This window comes from Macaca mulatta, chromosome 1 (assembly GCF_049350105.2).
Source record: "Macaca mulatta isolate MMU2019108-1 chromosome 1, T2T-MMU8v2.0, whole genome shotgun sequence".
In the NCBI taxonomy this organism is placed as follows: Eukaryota; Metazoa; Chordata; class Mammalia; order Primates; family Cercopithecidae; genus Macaca; species Macaca mulatta.
In genome coordinates this window covers 175,404,149-175,431,010 of record NC_133406.1, presented here as the reverse complement: position 1 = coordinate 175,431,010, position 26,862 = coordinate 175,404,149, and the positions used below count along the sequence as shown (strand labels likewise).

General features: G+C 43.7%; 1 protein-coding gene across 10 annotated transcripts in view; it reads left to right on the top strand.

The window, feature by feature from the left end:
* The window catches only part of AK4 (adenylate kinase 4), an 85,235-nt gene that overhangs the window by 40,695 nt on the left and 17,678 nt on the right, over window positions 1-26,862 (top strand). For 5 of the 10 annotated variants that reach the window (XM_077954676.1, XM_077954645.1, XM_077954658.1 and 2 more), the window contains 2 exons: window positions 1,504-1,614; window positions 2,864-2,983. In XM_077954676.1, coding sequence (XP_077810802.1) covers window positions 2,875-2,983 — 109 coding nt within the window. In that variant the 5' untranslated portion in view covers window positions 1,504-1,614; window positions 2,864-2,874. The remainder of the gene's footprint in view (window positions 1-1,503; window positions 1,615-2,863; window positions 2,984-26,862) is intronic. The other 5 variants (XM_028832846.2, XM_001089356.5, XM_077954662.1 and 2 more) reach the window with 1 other exon arrangement.

Sequence of the window (26,862 nt, the reverse complement as noted above, 5' to 3'; positions counted from 1 at the left end):
TGCTACATCTCCAGAATATGACCTGTTATGGGGTGTGCAGTCAATAAATATAATACTTGTCGAATGAATGTGGCTTGCTCACATTCATGTTTAGTCACATTCACCAATGGGACTGTCTTTCTTGTTCCGCCTCTTGCAGTATGTTAGGGAGACTGCATCAAGTGGGCCTGTGTTTTGAGCTTCTTGTCTGCTGGTAGTACTCAAGAGGTATGGAGCTCTTCACAGCCCATCTTTCAGTGCTTAAGTTGGGGTTGGGGGGGTATAGACGCAGTCTGGGGAGGCAAGGGCTCTACCTGAATTAAAGGTGAAAGTGGGGAGGCCAGGCATGGTGACTCACGTCTGTAATCCCAGCACTCTGGGAGGCAGAGGTGGGCGGATCACTTGAGGTCAGGAATTGGTGACCAGCCTGGCCAACATGGTGAAACCCTGTCTCTACTAAAAATACAGAAATTAGTGGGGCATGGTGGTGCACACCTATAATCCCAGCTACTTGGGAGGCTGGGGCAGGAGAATCGCTTGAACCCAGGAGGCAGAGGTTGCGGTGAGCAGAGATTGTGCCACTGCACTCCAGCCTGGGTGAGACTCCATAGCAAAAATAAAAAAAAAAAAAATGGGGGTCAAATGATTCTTGAGCCTTTTTCTAGTAATATAATTCTGCTTATTTTATTTTATTTTTTTGAGATGGAGTCTTGCTCTGTCGCCCAGGTTGGAGTGCAGTGGTGCAATCTCAGCTCACTGCAAGCTCTGCCTCCTGGGTTCATGCCATTCTCCTGCCTCAGCCTCCCGAGTAGCTGGGACTACAGGCGCTCGCCACCACGCATGGCTAATTCTTTGTGTTTTTAGTAGAAATGGGGTTTCACTGTGTTAGCCAGGATGGTCTTGATCTCCTGACCTCATGATCCGCCCGCCTTGGCCTCCCAAAGTGCTGGGATTACAGGCGTGAGCCACCATGCCTGGCCTACTTATTTATTTTTTTTGAGACGGAGTCTCGCTGTCACCCGGGCTGAAGTGCAGTGGCATGACCTCAGCTCACTGCAGCCTCTGTCTCCCAGGTTCAAGTGATTCTCCTGCCTTAGCCTCCCTAGTAGCTGGGATTACAGGTGTCCGCCACCACACCCAACTAATTTTTTTTTTGAGATGGAGTCTTGCTCTGTTACCCAGTGCAGTGGTGCAATCTTGGCTCATTGCAACCTCTGCCTACTGGATCAAGCGATTCTCCTGTGTCAGCCTGCCAAGTAGCTGGGATTACAGGCACCCACTACCACACTCGGCTAATTTTTGTGTTTTTAGTAGAGATGGGGTTTCACCATGTTGGCCAGGCTGGTCTCGAACTCCTGACCTCAGGTGATCCGCCTGCCTTGACCTCCCAAAATGCTGGGATTACAGGCATGAGCCACCACACCTGGCTCTTTGTGTTTTTTAAAAAAACTGAATTGGTCTGTTGAGAATGTGATTCTCTCTCTCTCTCTCTTTCTCTCTTTTTTTTTTTTTTTTTTGAGATAGAGTTGTTGCCCAGGCTGGAGTGTAATGGCGCGATCTCGGCTTACCGCAACCTCCACCTCCCGGGTTCAAGTGATTCTCCTGCCTCAGCCTCCCGAGTAGCTGGGATTACAGGCATGTACCACCACACCCGGCTAATTTTGTATTTTTAGTAGAGACAGGGATTCTCCATGTTGGTCAGACTGGTCTCAAACTCCCGACCTCAGGTGATCTGCCTGCTTTGGCCTCCCACAGTGTTGGGATTACAGGCGTGAGCCACTGCGCCCAGCCGAGAATGTGATTCTTAAGCATTCATTATCAGTTCCCCAGAGAGCAGAGGATTTCATTTGTGGTTAAAAAAATCAAACAACAAAAAACAATAAAACACAAATTTAGTTCTTAGAAATGTACAGATTTAAACTGATAGTTTGTTCTGCTGAACCTAACCACAATTTCTACATGTAGGAAATTAATATTTTAAATGAAGATAGAAACAGTTTTCCCCTGAAAGTATTTATATCATTTTCTTAAAACTTCACATCCTTTTATGAACTTGGCATTCCACTAATAACACTGAGTTGCTTTTACAACTGTGTCGGCAAGGTGCCATGTGCTGATTGATATTGAGGTTGATGAAAAGAAGTAAAGCTGCTGCTGTTTGTATTACGTGGCATTCTTGCTAGACCACTGGAACTTTTTTCCTTTGGTCTCTGTAAGGAATGGTTGTGCTTCTCACCTTCCTTTAGTCTTCTGTACATTGTGTGGTTGATCACGTTCCTTGTTACCACAAACTGTTGAGAGGCTCAGTGCCCAATTTGTGGCCTGCCTCTAGGAAGTATCCTCTCTATCAGCCTTTTTATGTACCATCCTGCTTCTTGACTTTATTTTCTACTCTTATTTTTTTTTTGCCCAATTTGTATATTTTTCTTTCTTTCTTTTTTGTTTTGTTTTTTTTCCTGTTGCCCAGGCTGGCATGCAGTAGTGCAGTCAGTGATGCAGTCAGTGAGTTTGAGCTCACTGCAAGTGCAAACTCCTGGGCTCAAGTGATCCTCCCACCTCATCCTCCCAGAGTATTGGAATTACAGGCGTGAGCCACCACACCTGGTCACTCTTTCTTCCTTTTCTTCTGGGGGGTGGGGGGCGGGCTATGGTATCTCAAAGAGCTGCTTTTATACTTTTTTGGGAGATAAATGTGTTAAATAAGCAGCAGTCCCACCTTATTGATGTGAATGTTTTAAAAACTTAAAACATACCTACAACTACCTAGAAATTTCCTCGCATATCAGGAAGGATGGAGAGAAGGCAAAACTGTCAGAAAAGAGTTGGTAAGCTTTGTGTTTGGGAAGTTTTTTTGAAAATCTTTTTTTTCTTGTCTTTTTAATAGAAGTTGGTGAGATGGCAAAGCAGTATATAGAGAGAAGTCTTTTGGTTCCAGACCATGTGATCACACGCCTAATGATGTCTGAGTTGGAGAATAGGCGTGGCCAGCACTGGCTCCTTGATGGTGAGTTGAAACTGTGGGTAAACCGAATTTCTGGGAATAGTCAGTTAAGGTCTTGCACACTCTCTTAATTTCTTACTGAATGGAAAATGCCTTATTTTCTAAACTTTCTGTCCGTTATTTAATATTGCAGTTTGGCAACATGATAGGAACCCATTGTGGTGAAGCCTTTTATTTCTTCTGTCTCCAGATCACCATCATGAGAACCACTGACTTGAAGCAAACCTTCACTAAATTTCTGTTATTGCTTCAGCCCTTTTGTTTCCATAAGTCATCCTGAGTATAACTCCTCTTCAAACAGAGGTTCTTTCATTCCCCATAAGACACACAAAATACAATTATGAGTTATTGTTTTTCACCTGTCAGATTAACAGAGATAAAACATTGGAAAATCCTTTATTGAGTGTATAGGAAACAAATGTTGTTGAAAGTATAAAATGAGCAACCTTTGTAGAGCAATGAGCGTTATATATACTTTCTGATCCAGCAGTTCCATTCTGGATTTCTGCCTAAAGATGCAAGGAGGTTTATTTTAGCATTATTGGTAAATAGGAAGACACTGTTACTGACACTATAAAATAATCATTATATATGTGGTATTCTGAGGACACAAAGAAAAAAATTATTCTGTTGGTGGGAGGAGGGGTTGGAACAACTGTATGGAAAGTGATGAATAGATAGATGGTCCTCACATAGATGAGTGGGGATAGGGAGGTCTTTTTTTTTTTTTTTTTTTTTTTTCAGCAGAGGGACAATGTGAACAGGGTGAAAGGGGAATGAGTTGTCTTAGTATTTTTTCCGAGCCAGCAAGCAGAGATTGGCAGAGGAAATCCTGGGGTAGATAGCCTTTGATTTTGCATAAAGGTGATGGAACTGGATTTTGTTGGCTTTAGGGAGCACTGAAGAGTTGTTAAGTAGGGGTGTAATATGATCATATTTGTCTCAGAAAGACTATTCTGTTAGCAGCACAGGAGAGGTTAGGTGCTGGGGCATGGAGGAGAGTTGTGACTACAAACTTAAAAGATCATTGGAATAACTGGACTAAGGGATGTCAAAGGCCTGAATTTAAGCAATAATAGCAGTGGGATGGAAGGGAGGCACCGTTCATAAGAGAGTGGGTTGAGGAGAAAGAATTGATAGGAGCTGTGGCTGATGTTAGGTACTACAGCCCCAGGGTTTTCTTTTATTGCCTTCCAGGCTTTTTGAGTTTCTTAGCTTTCATCTAAGAAAGACCCTCTCTACACTTACCTAGGCATGTTAATTTCTCTAGACTCTACTTTTAACTCACAAAAGTTAGCCCTTTTCTTAGTCTGTTTTCTGCTGCTACAACAAAGTACTTTGGGCTGGGCAATTTATAAAGAAAAGAAATTTATTTCTCATGGTTCTAGAGGCTGGAAAGTCCAAGAGCATGGTGTCAGCATCTGATGAGGGCCTTCTTGCTGCATCATCCCATGTCAGAAGGCATCAAATGGGGAAGAAGTGCATACCTCTGAGAGGGAATGGGAGCTGAACTTATCCTTGTATTAGGAGCCCATTGTTTTATCTAGAACCCACTTGTGTGATAAGCGCATTAACTCATTCATGAGGGCAGAGCCATTATGACCTAATTACGTCTTAAAGGCTCCATTTCCCATAACATTACATTGCCAATTAAATTTTTTTTTTTTTTTTTTTGAGACAGAGTCTCGCTCTATCCCCTAGGCTGGAGTGCAGTGGTGCGATCTTGGCTCCACTTCCTGGGTTCGCACCATTCTCTTGCCTCAGCCTCCTGAGTAGCTGGGACTACAGGCACCCGCCACTGAGCCTGGCTAATTTTTTTTGTATTTTTAGTAGAGACGGGGTTTCACCGTGGTCTCGATCTCCTGACCTTGTGATCCGCCTGCCTCGGCCTCCCAAAGTGCTGGGATTACAGGCGTGAGCCACCACGCCCGGCCTATTACATTGCCAATTAAATTTCAACGTGAATTTTGGAGGGGGCATTCAAACCTTAGCATTCTGCCTCTACCCACCTCCCCACCAAAAACAACTCATGTCCTGCTCACATACAAAATACATTCATTCTATCCCATTAGTCCCCAAAGTCTTAACTTGGTCTAGCATCAACTCAAAAGTCCAAGCTGAATCAGACATAGGTGAGACTTATAAAGTACAATTAATCCTGAGACAAATTTCCTTCAGCTGTGAGCCTGTGCAATCAGAGCAAGTCATTTACTTGCTATGGTAGGAAGGTGTATGATGGACATTCCCATTCCAAAGGAAGAAATAGGCAAGAAGGGACAGGTGGTCCCCAATAAGTCCAAAATCCAGCAGGGGAGACATTAAGTCTTAAAGATGGAGAATAATTTCTGTTGACTCCATATTCTGCCTCCTGGGCACACTGGGATGGGAGTTGGGCTCCCAGGGCCTCAGAAACCCCACCCGCTATGGCTTTGCTGGGCTCAATCCACTCAGCAGCTCTCATGGGTTGGAGTTGTATACTGGTGGATTTACAGTTCTGGGGGGTGTTGACAGTGGCCCACTCCCATGGCTCCACTAGACATTGCCCTAGTGAGGACTCTGTGGAAGCCTTGACCTCACAGTTCCACTGGGCTTTGTCCTAATGGGGGTTGTCTGCAGTGGCTCTGCATTCAAAGAGTGCCTGGCATTCTTTGAAATCTAGGTGGAGGAAGCCATGACCTGTAGGTCTTGCATTTTGTGAGATGCCACCAAGGCTTATCCCTTTCCGAGCAGGTCGAGCCATACCTGAAGCTGTTTGAATTATGGCTGAGGAGGCCAAGGAATGCTATCCATCTCCTGAAACATTCTACCCTCCTAGAACTCTGGGTCTGTGATGGGAGGAGCAGTCTGGAAGATCTCTGAAATGCCTTTTAGGTCTTTCTTCCATTGTCCTGATTGATGGCACCTGGCTTTCTTCTAGCCATGCCAATCTGTTTAGCAATAGGTTGTTTGACCACACACTTAATATTCCCTCTTGAACATGCTTTTCCACTCTGAACATGGCCATGCCAAGAATTTTCCAAATTCTTCTGTTTTGCTTCTCTTTTAACTATATGGTTATCTCTCCGTATCTGCTGAGGGTAAGGGGTGTGGGAAGGGATTGGTTCCAGGACCACTCCCTCATACCAAAATCCACGCATACTGAAGCTCCATGGTCGGCCCTGTGGAACCCATGGGTACGAAAAGTCAGTCCTCCATGTGCAAGGGTTTTGCGTACTGCATATACTGTATTTGGCCAGATGTTGTGGCTCACACCTGTAATTCCAACACTTTGGGAATTCCAACACTTTGTGTTGGAAATTACAAAGTGTTTGGAATTCCAACACTGTGGGAAGCTGAGGCAGGCAGATCACTTGAGCCCAGGAGACCAGCCTGGGCAACATTGCAAAACCTCATCTCTACAAAAATTAGCCATGTGTGGTGGCATGTGCCTATAATCCCAGCTACCTGGGAGCTGAGGTAGGAGGATCACTTTAGCCTGAGAGGTTGAGGCAGCAGTGAGGCATGGTCACACCACTGCACTCCAGCCTGGATGACAGAGTGAGACCCTGTTTCAAAAGAAAAGAAAAAATGTTCGTATAAAGTGTGCCCTCAGAGTTCAAACCCGTATGGTTCAGTGGTCAACTGTATTTGATCGTCTCTTTGCTCTCACATCTCATTTTATGCAATTAAAGTAACCACACAGCAGCTTGAAAGCTTTACTGCTTTGATATTTCTTCTACCACATATCCTAGTTCATTGCTCTTAAGTTTTGCACTCCATAAATCCCTAGGGCACGGACAAAATTTGCCAAGGTCTTTGCAACTGTATAACAAGAATAACTTTTACTCCAGTTTCTAATACCTTCTTTTCTGTTTCTGTCTAAGACCTCATCAGAATGGCCTTTACTGTCTAATTGCTGCCAATATTCTGGTCATGACCACTTAGAAATTTTTTTTTTTTTTGAGAGATGAAGACTGTCGCCCAGGCTGGTGTGCCATGGCATGATCTCAGCTCACTGCAACCTCCACCTCCCAGGTTCAAGCAATTCTCTTGCCTCAGCCTCCCAAGTAGCTGGGACTATAGGCATGTGCCACCACGCCCAACTAATTTTTGTATTTTTAATAGAGACAGGGTTTTGCCATGTTGGCCAGGCTGGTCTTGAACTCCTGACCTCAGGTGATCTGCCTGCCTCAGCCTCTCAAAGTGCTGGGATCACAGGTGTGAGCCACTGTGCCTGGCCCATTGAGTAATTTCTGAGAAGATTCAGACCTTCCCTACAGCTCCCCTCTTCTTTTGAGCCCTTGCCAGAATTGCCCTTGATGCATCATTCATGGCAATCTAGGGTGTTACTAGCCGCTTCCTTCAAATTCTTCCAGCCTCTACCCATTACCTAGTTCCAAAGCTATGGCCACATTTTTAGATATTTGTTATGGAAGCAACCCCACTCCTTGGTATCTATTTTTTGTCTTAGTCTGTTTTGTGCTGCTATAACAGAATACCTCAGGTTGGGTAATATAAAGAAAAGAAATTTATTTCTCACAGTTCTGGAGGCAGGGAAGACTAAGACCATGATGCTCACAACTGTTGAGAGTCTTCTTGCTGTGTTGTTGGAAGGCAACACATGATAAGAAGGCTCACATAAGAGAGGGAATAAGGGGTTAAACTTATGCTTTTATCAGGAGCCCACTCCTGCGATAACCAACCCATTAATTCATTCATGAGGGTAGAGCTCTCATGACCTGATAATCTCTTAAAGGCCCCACCTCCCAATACCTTTAAATTGGCAATTAAATTTGAACATGAGTTTTGGAGTGAACATTCAAACTGTAGCACCCCCCCAATGCTTTTTGTGTAGATATTTATCATGACTGATAAACTTTGACTTTGCCACCACCTAACAGTAATTTCTCTAGTTTAAATTTTTAAATTGTAAGTCTTCTCACCTTGCAAAATGAATTTGTGTAGTTTTAGGGAACTTAAAAATCTGTGTTTAAAAAGGATCGTCTGTGTTAAACTCCCCTGGAAAGAGGGTTAGTGTAATAATTGAGAGCATGGACCCCGGTGCTGTCAGACTGCCTGACTTGAATCCCCGCTCTGCCACTTTCTGGCAGCCTGTGTGACCTTGGGCCTCTGGTTGCTCATGGAACACAAATTAGCAAAGAGTGGCAAAGTGAGCAAATATATGTAAAGTGCTTAGAAGAGTGCTTGCCCTGTATAAGTACTATATGAGTGTTTGTCATTATTTGTTGTGACTAGTGTACAGGTCCTGAAGTTTTTTGGGTGGGGGTGACTTTTTGAAGTATCCACTTCAAAAATAGCTCTAAAAGTATTTAGCCAGGCAGAATAAAAGTCAGTTTCAGTTATGGAATGTTTTCTGTATCTTTTCAGTGCTTGTTTTTGCCATGACTTCCTCTCAGGGTTGAATAACTGAAGTTCTTTGACATCATAGGCCTGTTTTAGTAAAGTACGTCAGCCTCCCAAGTGATTTGGTTAGTATTTCTCTCCTTGAAAACCCATCTGGTCACTTTTTCAGTTGCGACTTTTCTTTAAAGCTCTGGAATAAATCCATTTGGCAAGGTGTGGAGTGCGAGGGATGCCTGGTTCCTATGTTCAGCTTTAGACTCCTTATGTTACACAGGCACATGCTCTGCGGAGGATGTGCCTGTTGAGCGTGCTAAAGGTGATTGAATGTGGAAAGGTCGAGAAAGGCATTCTGATGACAGATGACTCATCATCTTGGTCCATATGGCTCTAGAGAGGCATCCTGCAAATGGTGGGTGGAAATGAGTAGAGTGGATCCAAGCCAGGGGAACCCCAAGTGGGGATGTGGGGAGGGGAGGGAGGGTGAGTGCTCTGTGGTTTGGTCAGCTTTGCTCTTGCTAAAAAAAAACGTTCAGCACTACCTTCCCTTCACTGTGCTTTCCAGTTGGGTAAGAAATATTCTTGTTTTGTTTTGTTTTTTTGAGATGGAGTCTCTTTCTGTCATCCAGGCTGGAGTGCAGTGGCGTATCTTGGTTCACTGCAATCTCTGCCTCCTGGGTTCAAGCGATTCTCCTTCCTCAGCCTCCTCAGTAGCTGGGATTACAGGTGCACACCACCATGCCTGGCTAATTTTTTGTATTTTTAGTAGAGATGGGGTTGCACCATGTTGGCCAGGCTTGTCTTGAACTACTGGCCTCAAGTGATCCGCCCGCCTCGGCTTCCCAAAGTGCTGGGATTACAGGTGTGAGGCACCGCACACGGCTAATTTTTCACTTTTTAAAAAAAGGGTCGTCTATTAGTCCGTTTTCACATTGCTGATAAAGACATACCCCAGACTGGGTAATTTATACAAGAAAAAGGGTTTAATGGACTTACAGTTCCATGTGGCTTGGGAGGCCTCACAATCATGGCAGAAGGCAAGGAGGAGCAAATCACATCATACATGGATGGCAGCAGGCAAAGACAGTGAGCTTGGCAGGGAAACTCCTGTTTTTAAAACAGATCTCATGAAACTTACTCACTATCATGAAACAGCATGGAAAAGACCTGCCCCCATAATTAAGTTGCCTTCTACCTGGTTGATCCCATGACACGTGGGAATTGTGGGAGCTACAGCTCAAGATGAGACTTGGGTGAAGACACAGCCAAACCACATCAGGCCAGCAGTGAGGTATAGCCATAGAGAGAGATGTATTAGTAACTGGTTTTTTTTGTTTTGTTTTTTTTTGTTTTTTTTTTTCCATTTCTAAACTTGCCTGCTTACCTGTGCCTTAAAATAGCAATCCAGAAGTTTCCCCAAATCAGTTCTAATTTATCTTTATGTACCAAGATGTAGTAGAATTATCTGCCATATTATTTTAGGGGTAGCTATCAAAATATTTTAAATCGGTATTTCAAAGTTTGGTTTTGTAGAAAAACAGCCTTAAATTTTGGAATTGTAAATGAAATGTAATTTAATCCTTTTCATTGGTAATAATGATAACCTTTAGCGCAAGAGTCATCATTTGGTCCATGGTTATATTTGAACCCTGGTTTGTTTGTTTCATTCTGAGCAATGCTGAACACTAACAAGTGTTTTCTGAAGGTAATTCTGTTTTTAACATAAGTCAGAGTAGTTTGAATGTGTGCGGTGTTTTTGTGTGTGTCTGTTTTCCCTTAGAGCTAAATGATTTCAGACTTGAGATGTTCCTGGCTATGCAGTCACTCAGAGCCCTTGGTGTAGGTGTATGTTCAGAAACTAGACTGTAGATGCTAGAGCCAGAGTATTTTGCCCTGATTTTGCGAATGTTTTACCATACGAGGCTAGTACATAACAGCTTTGACCTTATCCTCTCCACATTTTTCCTTCTGATTCAGACCTCTGAGGAGTGTCACATCCCACTGGGCAACATATGTCTGTAGAAAAAAGCCAACAGTATCTTCTGAATCACATCTTTTAGGAAATGCCAAGGGTAGTTTTTTTTCTGTTGTCCTTGTGAATCTAGGGTATGTTTCAAGAATAAAATGTATAATAGATTTGTTTAGAAGGTCACTGAAGAATTCTGCTTTAATAATAAAAAAAATCAACTTTTTCTTCCTGCGTGTGTGTGTTCACGTCTAGGAGGGCAGTAGTTTATCTTAGTCATTTATCTTTAAGTATTTAGCCCTGAAAAATCATTGCCACATAACCCTTCTATCTCAGGTTGTTACTAAGGCAGTGATGTGTATTCTGGTATCTTGAATGGAAAGCTTAAAGCAATTCTGGTGGTTTCTAAAGAACGAAGAACAGTTGTAAAATTTGTGGAACTCTACTAGGGTGCCGTGACCATCTATGCCTGTCAAACGTGGATTGCACAATTAAAATATTTGGTTCCTCACCATTGTAGCTCTGTTCATTCAGTAAGCATTATAATATCTAATAGGTCCTGGATATTTCTAAAGTGAATAAAGTACAAGTATAACTAACTTTGCACTGGGCTGGTGACAGTAAAGAAGAATGTGTGGAAAAGAGGGAATAGAGGTAGACTAAGCTTGTCAAGGAGCTCCTGATGTAGGAGGGTTCAGAGACATATATTCAGTCACACGTGGTACAGGTGAGGTGTTCCAAGAGGTAAGTGGAATGAGTTTTGCAAGTAAGGAGTGGCATTTTTGGTCAAAATGATTGCATGAAAAAAGATGGGTGTTTAGACTAGTCTTAGTGCTACATTTCTGGAAACTCTATCCATGACCCAAGACAATGTAAATATGCCTGACAGTTTTTTTTTTTTTTTCCCATCATCCAAAATTCTGATTTGAGGAGACAGTTGGGTGTGGTGGCTCATGCTTGTAATCCCAGCAGTTTGGGAGACAGAGGCAGGAGGATCACTTGAGCCCAGGAGTTTGAGACCAGCCTGGGCAACACGATGAAAGCCCCTCTCAACAAAAATATAGAAAAATTACCTGGGCATGGTGGTGCACGCCTGTCTATACTCACAGCTAGTCAGAGGCTGAGGTGGGAGGATCACCCCAGCCTGGGGAGGTCAAGGCTGCAGTGAGCTGAGATCACGCCACTGCACTCCAGCCTGGGCCACAGAGCGAGATTCCACCTCAAAAAGAATAAAAATGAAAAGAATTTGGACAGTGACCCTTAGATGAATGTTATTTTCTTTGTGGGCGTTTTTCCCCTGGACTTTGAACATAGAGTTTGATCAAGGCATTTCTTTATTGTGTGTTTGGTTTACATGAAGGATCAGCAGTTATTTGGAGTTTGGTTTGCATAAACAATTATTTTTGGGCTGGGTGCGGTGACTCACGCCTGTAATCCCAGCACTTTGGGAGGCTGAGGTGGGCGAATCACGAGGTCAGGAGCTCGAGACCAGGCTGGCCAACATGGTGAAACCCCGTCTTTACTAAAAATACAAAAAATTAGCTGTGCGTGGTGGTGGGTGCCTGTAATCCCAGCTACGCGGGAGGCTAAGGCAGGAGAATCGCTTGAACCAGGGAGGCAGAGGTTGCAGTGAGTCGAGATCATGCTACTGCACTTTAGCCCAGGCGACAGTGCAGTAGCCTAGGCGACTCCATCTCAGGGAAAAAAAAAAAAAAAAAAGTAACCAGATAACTGTAACAGTGTTCCCTAGAATGCTGTGTCATTAAGTTTGTGTTGTAAAGCAGGTTTGACAATTTTTATCATGTTAGAAGAAGGAATTGTAAAACCCAAGACCTGTGTTTGATTATAAAGCTTGACTATCTCTTATCCAAAATGCTTGGAACCAGAAGTATTTTGGATTTCAGATTTTTTGGATTTTAGAGTATCTGCCTTATACTTACTGGTTGGGTATCTCTAATCCAAAAAAAAAAAAAAAAAGCAAAATCTGAGATTCTTCAATAGGCATTTTCCTTGAGGATCATGTTGGCACTCAAAATTTTTGATTTTGGGGCATTTCAGAGTTCAGATTTTCCTATTAGGGATACTCGTACTTTCTAACATAAGTATTTGGATATTCTCAAATAAAATAATTTGTAGACATATAATTAATTTCAAGTTAAATAGTGCACTAAGATCAAATGACTTTGCTGGAAAAAGATAGGCAATAAGAAGAAAGAGTGTATCTGCTTCACTTAAGAAAGACTAGGTAACAGGTTTTTTGTTTTTTTTTTTTGATGGAATTTTGCTCTTGCTGCCCAGGCTGGAGTGCGATGGTGCAATCTTGGCTCCTGCCTCAGCCTCCTGAGTAGCTGGGATTACAGGCGTCTGCCACTGTGCCTGGCTAATTTTTTGTATTTTTAGTAGAGATGGGGTTTCACTGTGTTGGCCAGGCTGGTCTCAAACTCCTGACCTCAGGTGATCTGCCCACCTCCGCCTCCCAAAGTGCTGTGATTACGGGTGTGAGCCACCGTGCCTGGTCTAGGTAACAGTTTTCTAAACAGAGTAATACTGGTTGAGTTACACAGGAAATACCACTATTCAGTGGGGTTATGAAGAGACATTTGGGTGACATGTGACCTGAAATTTTAGCACACTGCCATCTTCTTACACACTTTATCCAAAGTACACAGCGTGATCAGACTTTGTATCTAGCTGCTGATTCCACTGAAGCTATTGCTACTCCTTTGTTAATGCTCCTAGGTGATTGCATGAATTTCTTCTGGTGCTAAGCATTCATAATTTTCGAAAAGTACTTATTGATCAGCAGCTGTGTGCCAGACACCACAGTAGAGCAACAAAGAGACTACGTGGGGCCTGGTTCTCCTGATACTCCAGTAGTGTTTTCAGCTGTTTTTTGTTTTTTTTTTTGACAGAGTCTTGCTCCGTCGCCAGGCTCAGTGCAGTGGCGCGATCTCGGCTCACTGCAACCTCCGCCTCCCAGGTTCAAGCGATTCTTCTGCCTCAGCCTCCCAAGTAGCTGGGACTACGGGCAGTGCCACCACACCCAGCCAATTTTTGTATGTTTAGTAGAAATGGGGTTTCGCCATGTTGGCCAGGATAGTCTCCATGTCTTGACCTGGTGATCTGCCTGCCTGGGCCTCCCAAAGTGCCGGGATTGCAGGTGTGAGCCGCCACGCCCAGCCAGTTTTTAGCTTTTCTGCTACCCTAGGCAGTGAGGGTTATCTTTAATTTCTTTAATTTAAATCAAAAAACCCTGGTAACTCACTTTTTCTCTTAGTGACTTTTCCTACGTTCTGCACCCTTGATGTCAATATGAGCTCAGAGTAGCTGACTGAAAAACATGATAAAGCCTTGGATCTTTTCTCTTTCTCATTTGATATAGATTCTGTCCTGCGTTCCTGTCCTCCATGTCCATTTCCAGTGTTTTTCTTCTGATTGATCTGACTGCTGCTTTGGGGTGAGGAACAATTGTACCATAGTATAGTAGACAATGGTGGTTTATTTTATGTGTGTCTCAGAGATTGACTAGATTTTAACATTAAAGAACATTAAGGGGACAATGTGAAAAACATATGTATACACATATTTGACTAGACCTTAGAAAAGCTTGGTTCATGGATCAATAAACAAATTGAATAGACATTTTTTGTGTCTTGATAAGCTAGGCATCCGTCATTCCCAAGAGGGAGTAGCATGCTTCCTGACCTCATAGTCCAGGAGTGCTGCACAAATGGTTGCAGAATAGGTAGGGTCTTAGGAGCACCAGTGAAGAGGGAGTGAAAGGTGACGGCTGGTGCAGAGAGGGAAGACCCTCTTTTGAAGGTGAGGGAGGCAGGTATTAGGAAGGCTTCCTGGAGAAGCGGACACCCAGAATCATATTTGCAAGGTGGGAATGAAGCACATTTTAGAGGGAGGGAAGATCACGTGGAAAAGCTCTAGAGTTATGAAACAATGTGGTGTGTTCTGGAAACCACAAGTAGTTGGGTAACCCTGGAGCTGAAAATATGAGCAGATGAGGCTGGACAAGTGGACAGGGGCAAAGGTTAAACCTTTCATGAAATTTAGAATCAGGGAGTTGAATAAGCGTCAAAGTTAATATTAAAAATGAGTTGGGGGAGTTAAAAGTAAAATTTAAAACTTTGAGTTTAAAAGTGTGAACAACATATTTTTTAACTTTATTTCCAACATTTAAAAGTTAACTGGATTGACCGGGCACGGTGGCTCACGCCTGTAATCCCAGCCCTTTGGGAGGCCGAGGTGGGCGGATCACGAGGTCAGGAGATCGAGACCGTCCTGGCTAACACGGTGAAACCCCGTCTCTACTTAAAATACAAAAAATTAGCTGGGCGCGGTTGCAAGCGCCTATAGTCCCAGCTACTCGGGAGGCTGAGGCAGGAGAATGGCGTAAACCCGGGAGACGGAGCTTGCAGTGAGCCAAGGTCGTGCCACTGCACTCCAGCCTGGGCGAAGAGCGAAATTCTGTCTCGAAAAAAAAATCACCCCTCGTCCGTTAAACCTTGTGTAGTAATGTAAAACAAAACAATATAAAACTCTTGATTGTCCTGTCACCAATAAGAGAACCCAGATTTTGGAGAGATGGACAGGTTGATTAGGGATAAAGGGAGAATGAGGTGTGGAAAACTGCAGAGAATTTAATTTTATCTTTTTCTGTAATACATGATCACTATAAAACATCCAGGCCATATGGAGAATTGCAACAGAAAACAACAAATCACCTGAAATTCCACCAGCCACAAACAACCAGGGTGAACAGTTGAAAACCATCATTCTAGATACCTCCCTGTGCACATATGTAGATAGAAATGTGTAAGAAGGCATCAGACTTTCTGTGCTTTAAAAAAGTATTTAATTTTACTGAATTTTTTTTTTTTTTTTTTTTTTTTAAGATGGAGTCTCACCCTGTCACCGAGGCTGGAGTGCAGTGGCACAATCTCGGCTAACTGCAATCTCCACCTCCCAGGTTCAAGCGATTCTCCTACCTCAACCTCCCAAGTAGTTGGGATTACAGGCATGCACCACCATGACTGGCTAATTTTTTATATTTTTGATAGAGACAGGCTATCACCATGTTGGGTAGGCTGGTCTCAAACTTCTGACCTCAAGTAACCCACCCGCCTTGGCCTCCCAAAGTGCTGGAATTACAGGTGTGAGCCACTGTGCTCATCCTTAATTTTATTCAAATTTAACAATAACAAAACTAACGTGAACCTGAAGGAATTATTACTGAGCTTCAGATAAATCTTTTTTCATCACCAAGGATATTAATTCCTATGAGAGCTCTTCAACATTATAAAAGCCACTAGACTGACATTTGTTTTGTTTTGTTTTAAACTCACATTTCAAATTTAGACAGGAGGCATTGTCTCTCTACAGTGAACCATGAGGGAATTTATACTTCCTTTAACCTCCTCTCACCCTTCGTCTCTCTCAATTTTTTTGGCTTTTGTCATTAAAAATTTATTACAGTTTTCTTCTGCGAATGTAATGCCTCAGTTTTTTTCTTACATTAAAAAAATTTAGATGAATTCTGTGCACTGGTTCTTTTACCCACCTCTACTCATTTTATTTTGATTAATCTCTTGGTTATATCTGTGAATATACTAGAAATCATTGAAATGTACACTTTAAATGAATTAATTGTATGGTATGTGAATTATATCTGAGTAAAAGTGCACTGCTGTTTAACACAGCTTTTTCATTCAACACTGGGTTGACTGGATTTTGTTGGATATTTTTTTTCGTCCCTCCCTCTTCTCCCCTCTCTGCAGAACAGCTCATAATATGTTTGGGAATGTCTAATTTTTCTATAGTTAGCTAACTGTGATATTTTTGAGTTGTTCTTTTGTCTTTCAAAACATTGCAACCATTGTTTCATTGTCTTCTGGCCTTGTTCCCCATTTTATTTTATTTTTATTTGTTAAATAGAGACAGGGTCTTACTCTGGCACTCAGGCAAGAGTACAATGGTGCAATCGTATTAATAACTCACTGCACTCTCAAACTCCTGGATCCTCCCGCCTCAGCCTCCCATGTAGCTAGGACTACAGGCATATGCTGCCATGCCCAGCTAGTTTTTTATTTTTTGTTTAGACAGGGTCTTGCTATGTTGCCCAGGCTGGTCTCGAACTCTTAGGTTCAAGCAAACTTCCTGCTTGAGCTCTCCAAAGTACTTGGATTTACAGGTGTGAGCCACTGTGCACAACCCTTTTCCACCTGTTTCAAGGTGATTTTTTTTCACCCCGGTTATTTCTTCATACTTGAAGTCAATAGAATAACTTGATGTTGTTTTTATTGGATATTCTATTGACTATTTTTTGTCTTTATACTTTAATTTTTTCTTGCTTCTGTGTTTCCTTCTACTTTCAGGCACACTCGTATCTTTTTTTTAATTTTTTTTAATTTTTTGAGATGGAGTCTCGCTCTGTCGCCCAGGCTGGAGTGCAGTGGCCAGATCTCAGCTCACTGTAAGCTCCGCCTACCAGGTTCCTGCCATTCTCCTGCCTCAGCCTCCCGAGTAGCTGGGATTACAGGCGCCCGCCACCTCGCCTGGCTAGTTTTTTGTATTTTTTAGTAGAGACGGGGTTTCACCGTGTTAGCCAGGATGGTCTCGATTTCCTGACCTCGTGATCCGCCCGCCTCCCAAAGTGCTGGGATTACAGGCTTGAGCCACCCCGCCCAGCCACACTCGTATCTTTTATTTTGAGGCAGGAGAGAATGAAACTTTGTTTATATTCCGTAACTGTTTGATTTTTCAACCTGTACGTGCCGTGCACCTGTGCTGTGGGCCCTGACACTTACTGTTCCCTCTACCAGCAGTGCCCTGTCTCCAGATATCTGGGTGGATTGCTGGATACGGATCCCTACACAGATAACCATTCCTCAGAAGGTCTGTCTTGTACCATTCTGTCTACCCACGTCACTCTTCTTACATTATTATAATGTGACATTATGTATTTATCAGCATATTTGATTTTCCATTCCTCCCCTATCCCTCTACCACCAGTGCAGGCCCCAGAAAGCACAGGTTATGTCCATTTTGTTCATGGCTGTATTACCAGTACCTATAACAGTGCTTGGCATATGGTAAAGACTTATACGTCCAGTTGTAGACAGGTCATGCCTGCAATCTGTAGCTGAGCCTTTAGAAGGTATACTTGGATTCTGTTACTTTTCTGGGGATAGAAATACAGGCCTATGGTGAAATCATTTACAAATTTCTTTAGTCTTAATTGCAATACAGTGGGACCAGTTTTCCCCTAATTTGTATATGGGGACTTATATTCAAAGAACAAGCAAGCAGGCCAGACGCGGTGGCTCATGCCTATAATCCTAGCACTTTGGGAGGCCAAAGAGGAGAATTGCTTGAGTCCAGCCTGGTTAACAAAGCCAGACCCCATCTGTGTGCACGCACGTGCACACACACACACAAAATCCAGGTGTGGTGATGTTTGCTTGTAGTCCAGCTACTTGGGTGGGGGGTGGCTGAGGCAAGAGGAACCCTTGAGCCCAGGAGTTAGAGGTTGCAGTGAGCTATGATCACATCACTGCCCTCCATCCTGGGTGACAGCGAGACCCTGTCTCAAACAAAACAAAACAACAAACAAACCGAGCAGAATTCTTAAACGGAAGAGCCTTTAAGCAGGGGGTTTGCAGATGACAGCTCCTTCCTCAATGGAATATGCATTTGCCCTTATGGGGAAAGGGCTCAGTGATTTTAGTGTAACTTATTTAAGAATGAGGGTTATAAGGTAACAGTTTTATCTGTGTCTTTATTCAGGAAAAATCATTGCGATGATCCCAGAGGATCTCAGTGAAGCCATTTGGGAATTTCCCCAAGAATTCCTACCTGAAAGGAATTCATCTTTTATTTCCCTAAGCCTCTTTGAAGATGCACACTTGTGGTTTAAAACCAAATTTTCTGGAGTACTTATCTTCTGCTTGTTAGTGGATCACCCAGTAGTGATTGTAGCATATCTAGGTTTTTAAAGTCTTTTTTTCTTTCTTTCTTTTTCCTTCCTCCTCCCTTCCTCCTTACCTCCTTTCCTGCCTCTATCTTGCCCTGTCACCCAGGCTGGAGTGCAGTGTCACGATCACAGCTCACTGCATCTTCAGTCCCTTGGGCTCAAGGAATCCTCCCACCTCAGCTTTGGGGGTCTTTTTCTATTAACCTATAAGCTTCCTGAGGGCAGGACCCACTTATTTCAAATTTCTCAAACCCTGGGATCTATAACTAGTGTCCCAGGAAGCTTCCATGAGCAGGAAGTGGGTTCTAGAGCGCTCAGCACGGTGGGGAGTATGGGGCTCACAGAGTGACAGGAGGGAGCATAAACTTCAGTTGCCAACATCTGGAGCACAGCTGCTGCTTTTCTTTTCTTTTTTTTTTTTTTTTTACTTCTACTTTCATTTTAGGTTTAGGGGATAACTTGTGCAGGTTTGTTACACGGACTACAGGCCCCCGCCACCACGCCCGGCTAATTTTTTTATGTTGGTGGTAGAGATGGTGTTTCACCATGTTAGCCAGGCTGGTCTCGATCTCCTGACCTCGTGATCTGCCCGCCTCAGCCTCCCAAAGTGCTGGGATTATAGGCGTGAGCCACCGTGCCCGGCTACATGGGTAAATTTCGTGTACGGATGATCCTGTCACCAAGGTAGCATAGTACCTGACAGGTAGCTTTCCAACCTCTGCACCCTGGTCCTGGTTCAGGCAGTCCCTGTTGTCTGTTGTGCCCATCTTTGTGTCCATGTGTATTCAATTAGCTACCCCTTGTAAGTGAGAACACATGGTATTTGGTTTTCTGGTCCTGTGCTAGTGCTCTTAGGCTAATGGCCTTCAGCTGCATCCATGTTGCTACAAAGGACATGATCTCGTTCTTATGGCTGTGTAGTATTCCATGGTATATATATACCACATTTTCTTTATCCAGTCCACCATTGATGGGCATCTCTGTTGATTCCATGTTTTTGTTATGGTGAATAGTAACTATTATGAACATACAAATACATGTGTCTTTTTGGTAGGACAATTTATTTTTCTTTGGATATATACCCAATAATGGTTTTGCTGGTAGTTGTAAGTTCTTTGGGAAATCTCCACACTGCTTTCCACAGTGACTGAACTAATTTACATTCCCACTAGCAGTGTATAAGTGTTCCTGTTTCTCTGCAACCTTGCTGGCATTTGTTGTTTTTTGACTTTTTAATAGTAGGACAGCTGCTGCTGCTTTTCACCATCTTTTAATAATAACTGGATGACATGGAATCTGGAGGTCTTTGATACAAATGTACAAGTAAACATTGTGTAAATAGATAAGGAAAGTATAAGATAGGAGAGAGAAAAGGCCTTTATGAAGCAGGTTTTGGTGGTGATTAATTTGCTACTAAGGCTTTCAGTTGGTGGTGTGAATGATTTGAAATCCTGGGCTAGGGAAGGCTGTGGAAGAATAACCAAACACCTGCTTTCAACTTTAAGCTAATCATTCAGTGATTGAGTGTCATGAACAATGGCTTGCATTTGTAACTTGGTTCTTACTTACTCAACAACTGGGAAGAGATCGGTGGTCTGAAGCAACTATGTTAGCTCCAGATCTTAATGGAGGTAGGAAGGGGGCTGATGTCGCACAGCCTTTTCACAAGCTGCCAACCCCAGGCGGATGTTGGAAGTTGCCCTTCCGAACTGCCCTTTCATTTCCATCAGGCGGAGGGCTTGCTTTGCTGCCTGGGAATGTGGTGGTGGACTCTGGCTCTGCACCCTTCCTGCAGAGTGAATGCACTCCAAATTAGAAAAACAGAAGTGTCCTACTTTCTATTCCCCACCACTGCCTCAGCTTGTTGCTGCGGCACCTCCTGCTTCAGCTGCCCTTCCTTGGGCTCTTGGCATGGCTGGGAGGAGCAGGTGCCAAGGCCCAGTGGTCAGCACTGCTGGGAACGCAATACCAGTCAGGAATTTAATGATATCTCACTGCACTTAGTACATATCTTGGGGGGTCTTAAAAAAAACAACCTGTAGATGTCACAATTAGTGATATATAACAAGACAGATTCTGGAAGTAATTTAAAAATATAAAATTTCAGCTTTCAGTCTGGATTGGCTGTTTGAATGAAAAGAGTGAGCAGCTTTTCTAGGTTTGGTTAGGGGATGAGGAATAGGGATAGTCTGGTGTGGAAACATGCGGTGGAACAGTCCCCTCTGAGGAGCTAACGGGAGGAAAGCAAGCAGTCCATGCTTAAACATGATCTTTATTTTACGTTAGCTATTGGCATTTCTCCTTCTTCAACAATTAATGGAATATATTCACATTTGGAATGGGCTAATTAAGGAACCTAGAATAACGCTAGTCAGTCATTTAGAAAGCCTTTCTTGGAGTGTTACTTTTAGTAAATGTAAAAGCATACTTCAACTTGTAATTCTCTCTAAATGGAAAAATTATAAATGCTGCCACCTGTTGACAGAATTTGAGTGTGCATTCTACTCCACTTGGTCAGTGATCCCCGCCCACAGGGGATCTTACTGGCTGGATAATGACCCTCACTAAAAATGCTTTAAAATGTGCTGGTCTGACTGTACCTTATCTGACGTTCTGTTCTTGGCAGCTGATTGGTGTGAGAATTACACCTGAATTGCTTTGATTTGTTCAGCCCAACTTGTGACACGGATGTAGATCAATTTAAAGAATGCTGAAGCTCCCAGGCTACTTTATAGACTCCACCATTTTAAGGCACCATTTCATATTGTATGCCCTGAAGCCTTAAAGTTAGGATCTGTGGCTGAAAAGTATGTTTTTCTTTTTCTTTTCTTTTTTTTTTTTTTGAGATAGAGTCTTGCTCAGTCACCCAGGCTGGAGTGCAGTGGCATGAACATGGCTCACTGCAGTCTCACCCTCCTGGACTCAAGTGATCCTCCTGCCTCAGCCTCCTGAGTAGCTGGGACTAAAGGCACACACCACCATGCCTGGTTAATTTTAAATTATTTTGTAGAGACAGGATCTCACTTCGTTGCCCAGGCTGGTCCCAAAATCCTGGGCTCAAGTGAAATCCTCCCAAAATGCTGGGACTGTAGGTGTTAGCCATTCTTCTCGGCTGAGTATCCATATTTTAAAAGTCTTGTAGACGAATAAATGCTGCTACTCACTTTGTAGAGCCCTTGCCCTTATGTCTAACCAGAGTGAGAGAAAGCCCCTCTTCAGGACCTGTGACACCACACCTGTGAAATAGCACCCCAAACTTTGGAGGCAGCCTTAGCCTATCCCCAGGGCCTTTGTGACCACTGCTGGGTCTATCTAGTTCCCCACACTTGCCCTGAAAATGGCACTCTTCGAGGCCAGTCACTTCCAACTCTGCCTTTCACTTCTGAGAGGAAGGTAAGCCATCCTCTTATTCTCCTTTCTTTTATATCTGCTTCGGTTTCTCTAATATTGATTCCCCTCCTCACCTTACCCTCTGGAATCCTTTTTCCTGACAGTTTCCCCCACCCTCCTCGCCACAGACCCATGCTATTTGCAGAAGTCTCCACTTTCTGTAATAAAGAGAACCTAGATTTCCCCTTAGGATGCGACTTTCTTTCTTGTCTTTTCTGTTACCGAGGACTTTATCCTATGTGAAAATCTCATGTTGGGTGATGGTGATGGTGGTGGTGGTATTATTATTCTGCCTCCTAGTGTGTCTTTCATCCTTTGCTGAAAGCTCAAATCTATCTTTATCCTTCATGTCTTTCTTGTTCCCAAACCTGCTGTTTGTCTTTTTACCTCCCGTCCCACATTGCCTTCATTTTTTCCAAGTACTGCCCACCCCCTGCCATGCAGTTTATCCTGAGCTAGCCACTATTCTGGAATTTACATATAGTAATTTACTTATTTCTCATAATGACTTTATGAATTAGGTATTATTATTTTCATAGGCATAGAGAAGTAAAGTAACCAGGGTCACAAGTAAGGGGCTTAGCTGGACCTCAAACACAGGCAGCTTGCCTCTGGATCTATATTCCTAACTGTGAATCAACTTTTCCTTAGTCATGTGTTTCAGGTCATGTGCAAAGACGCTCATTGCAGTTTGACTGGAAACAACTTGGATGTCCATCATTAGGGGATTGGTTAAATTATGCTTTATCCAAACCATGCTGTAGTCTGCAGTTATTAAAGAGCATGATTCCCAGCACTTTGGGAAGCTGAGGCAACAGGATTGCTTGAGGCCAGGAGTTCAAGACCAGCCCAGCGAGCAAACCAAGACCCTGTGTCTGCAGAAGAGAATGAGACAGTAATATGTATTATGCAGAAAAAAAATCTCCAAAGAGAAAAAGCAAGGTGCAGAACATTTCTTGTTGTGTATGTGGGAAGAAAATCATCTGTACGTGCAGTGCTGGATCAGGCGGTTCCTGAAGCCATACAAGATTTGGATTCCTCAAGTCGTTTTGTAAGCTGCCCGTCACAGACATCAGGATCAGGCATTTCTCCCTGTCTGAGAATTTGCTTCTCACAGTCTGCCGTTTTCTGTTCAGGAGGAAGACAGCATGGTGTGGTACATGGCATGTGATTGTAGAGACAAATAGCACTTCATTTAAATCTAGGTTCATCACTTATCTTGTGATCTTGAGCAAGTCGTTTCACTTTTCCCAGCCTTGGTTTTTACAGTTTTCAAATGGGGATAAGGCCTACCTGACAGAATTATTGTGACTTTTGAGATAATATTTGCTCATTCAACAAATATTTTTATTCAGCACCTACTGTGTGCAAAGCACTCTTACAGCACTAAGGATATAGCAGTAAACAATAACTTAAAATGTTCTACTCTGATTTAGCTTACTTCTGGTGGGAATAGAAGCACTTATAAAGTAAATCGTATATGGCAAATGGTGATATATACTCTGAAGGAAAACAAAAGGAAAATAAAGGGTGAATAGGATTGTTGGCATGTGGTAGAGTGCAGTTAGAGAAGTCTTAACAAGGCACCACTGGAGCCAAGATTTGGAGGAGCTGAGGATATACATGGGAGTCTGGAGCAAAAGTGGAGGGGACATGAACTGTGAATGTCCAAGGTGGGCACATGCGTGCCTGCTTGAGAGCTGCAAGGACGCCAGTATGGCTGGCATGGAAACATGGACAGAGAAATGAGGTGAGAGAGGTGGCAGGCCAGGGGCCCAGGTGGGTAGGCCTCTGCAAGCCTGTACAGTTTTGGCTTTTCCTCTGCATATAATATATCTGGCACATCAGGGATGCTCTACAAGTGGTAACTGTGATGATAAAGATGCCACCGTGATGCTCTGCTCTTTAGGTAGGTAGAAGAAAGATAGATGGGGCAACATTGTGGGCATGATCTCAGTGCACTGCACCCTCTGCCTCCTGGGCTCAAGTGATGTTCCCACCTTAGCATCCCAAAGTGCTGGGATGAGCCACTGTGCTCAGCCTAGGATCCTCCCCCCAACTCTTTTTTTGAGACAGGATCTTGGCCTCTCACCTAGGCTGTAGTACAGTGGCACAATCACAGCTCACTGCAGCCTCGACTTGCTGGGCTTAAGCGTTCCTCCTACCTCAGCCTCCCAAGTAGCTGGGACTACAAACGGGCACCACCATGCCCACCTAATTTTTGTACTTTTTGTAGAGATGAGGTCTCACTATGTTGCCCAGGCTGGAGGATTCTTTTTAACGATTACTTTTTATATGCCTGATACAGCAGCATCATTGAATAGAAAGAGAGAGCACTTTAGCAGAAATCTAAGGACCTGATGTCATATGCATTGTGCTGTTGGCTTTCACTGAATCCAAACTTAATTAAACTGACGGTAATAACTTCTCTGTCCACCTCATAGGGTTAATGAGAAGAATAAGAGATAAGTAAATTTATAGAAATGCTTTGTGAACAGTTTCGTATATGTGAAGCATAAAGGCTATGTTTGCTGAGCTGCAGACTTGGAAGCCATGTAGTCCAGCTCCTTCGAAGGCATAGTTGTCTTGTCTTTGTGAATGCTTCTAGAAGAGGGCACTCACTACAGAAAATACCACAAATTTGCCACTTTTCTTGATTTGGATCCTTAGTTACAGTTAACAGCCTGCACGTGCACTGGTTCCTTAGAAGTTGTGCCGTGTTGCTGCCTCAAGGTACACTTGTACTATCAACAGCTTAAGAGTGAGTCTTTGTGTTGACTCCATCTGTAACCCAAATGAAACCCCACCATGATAAGGTGTTGAACTGGATCAGGAAAGTAGATTAAGGAGCTTTACTATTAAAGAGTCAGGTAGGTGGTGAAAGGGGCAAACTGAGAAACCAAGGGAAGGAGGCTTATGGAAGTAGTGGCTGTGTTGTGCCCAGGTTCTGTGCTGTGCTGGGGTTGAGCTCCCTGTGACTAATGACTACCCGTGCCGAGCTGTAACTGCCACAGAGAGCACCAGGGACTTCCCAAACTCTTAGAAAAAACCCAGAAAAGGAATTAAATGTGGGCAATTAAATGTGGGTGGATGAGGGCCTTTCTTTGCTGCTGCTGCTTTTGTATTGAATTGGGAAATGAGCTGAGCTTCTAGGTGAGCTCTACCAAAAGCAGCGGCGACTGTTTATTAACCAGCACGCTCTCCACGTGCCCAGCACTTTGCATCTTATACATTTTACAGGGATTGTCACCTTTTTTTGAGACGGAGTCTCGCTCTGTCGCCCAGACTGGAGTGCAGTGGCGCGATCTCCACTCACTGCAAGCTCCGCCTCCTGGATTCACGCCATTCTCCCGCCTCAGCCTCCCGTGTAGCTGGGACTACAGCCACCACTATGCCTGGCTAATTTTTGTATTTTTAGTGGAGACAGGGTTCCACCGTGTTAGCCAGGATGGTCTCGATCTCCTGACCTCGTGATCCGCCCGTCTCGGCCTCTCAAAGTGCTAGGATTACAGGCGTGAGCCACCGTGCCCGGCAGGGATTGTCACTTTTAATCCTCAAACTGCCCTGTGCAGTAGGCATTACCCTTTGTCATGGGCTGAGTTGCGGATGTGTCCTCTGACCCGGAATTCGTGTGTTGAAGCCCTGACCATGCCCCCTCCCCCCGCCCCTGCAATACCTCAGATTGTGACTATATTTAGAGATAAGGTCTGTAAAGAGGTGATTAAGTTAAAATGAGGTCATTAGAGTGGACCCCAATCCATTCTGACTGGTGTCCTTATAAGAAAAGGACATTTGGACATGGATACATAGAGTAAAGACCATGTGAAGGTAGCAGGAGAGATAGCCATCTATGAATCAGAGGCCTCTGAAGGAACAAACCCTGCTGATACCTTGGTCTTGGACTTATAGCTTCCAGGATTGTTTAAGCTACCCAGTCTGTGGCAGCCCTAGAAAACTAATGTGCCCTTGCCTTTTTTTTTTTTTTTTTTTGTGGTGGTGGTGGTGGTTGTTTGTTTGTTTTGAGATGGAGTCCCTCTCTGTCGCCCAGGCTGGAGTGTAGTGGCACGATCTCAGCTCACTACAACCTCTACCTCCCGGGTTCAAGCGATTCTCTTGCCTCCGCCTCCTGAGTAGCTGGGATTACAGGCGTGGGCCACCATGCCTGGGTTATTTTTGTATTTTTAGTAGAGATGGGGTTTCGCCATATTGGCCAGGCTGGTCTTGAACTCCTGACCTCAAGAGATCCATCCTTCTTGACTTCCCAGAGTGCTAGGATTACAGGCATGAGCCACTGTGCCTGGCCCCTTTTTTCATATCTGAGGAAACTAAGGATCTGAGAGTATATGAAACTTGCCAAAGTTCTCATAGTTACGGCTAGGTAAAGGCCAGGGATTAAATCCAGGTGTGTCTGTTTTCAAAGCATGTGCTAATAACTAATGTGTTATATTGAGTCTTGAGAGTGTCTACCTTAAGGGTGTTTCTCCTCACTTTTGAAATAGTGAGTGGCACCCAGATCTTTGACTTATGTCTGGTACATTGTTCTTACTAATATACCATGCTTGCTCCCCTGCCACTACTTCCCTTAGAGGTAAGATACTGGACAAGTACATGAGCGCCTCTGGAGAAGAACTGCTCAAACAGGTGACTAAGTTAGGGACTTCATAAATCTGGAAAGATTTGCATGTGTTTAGGACTTTCCTTCCCAGCTGTCTTCTGATGAAATGAGATAGAGGCAACTTGTTCTTCAAAGTGGTTTGTTACCTGCTTAGAAGTAGAGTTAAGCCTGACAGAAAAATGGGGCGGATGAGTGTTTGGTATTATACTTGCACTGTTGCTGTCACTGAGAAGTTTGGTGGTTTGTCATGAATCAGGGGTAAATATTAGAAATACCCAAGTCCTGCTCTCACTCCTAGATGTTCTACTCTAGGAAGTCTGGGACAGGATCTGAGCATCCATCATCACTGATTTTTTTCTTTTCTTTTTGAGGAAGAGTCTTGCTCTGTCACCAGGCTGGAGTGCAGTGGCGCGATCTTGGCTCACTGCAACCTCCGCCTCCCGGGTTTCAGTGATTCTCCTGCCTTAGCCTCCTGATTAGCTGGGATTACAGGTGCCTGCCCATGCCCGGCTAATTTTTGTATTTTTAGTAAGAGATGGGGTTTCACCAAGTTGGCCAGGATGGTCTTGATCTCTTGACCTCAGGTC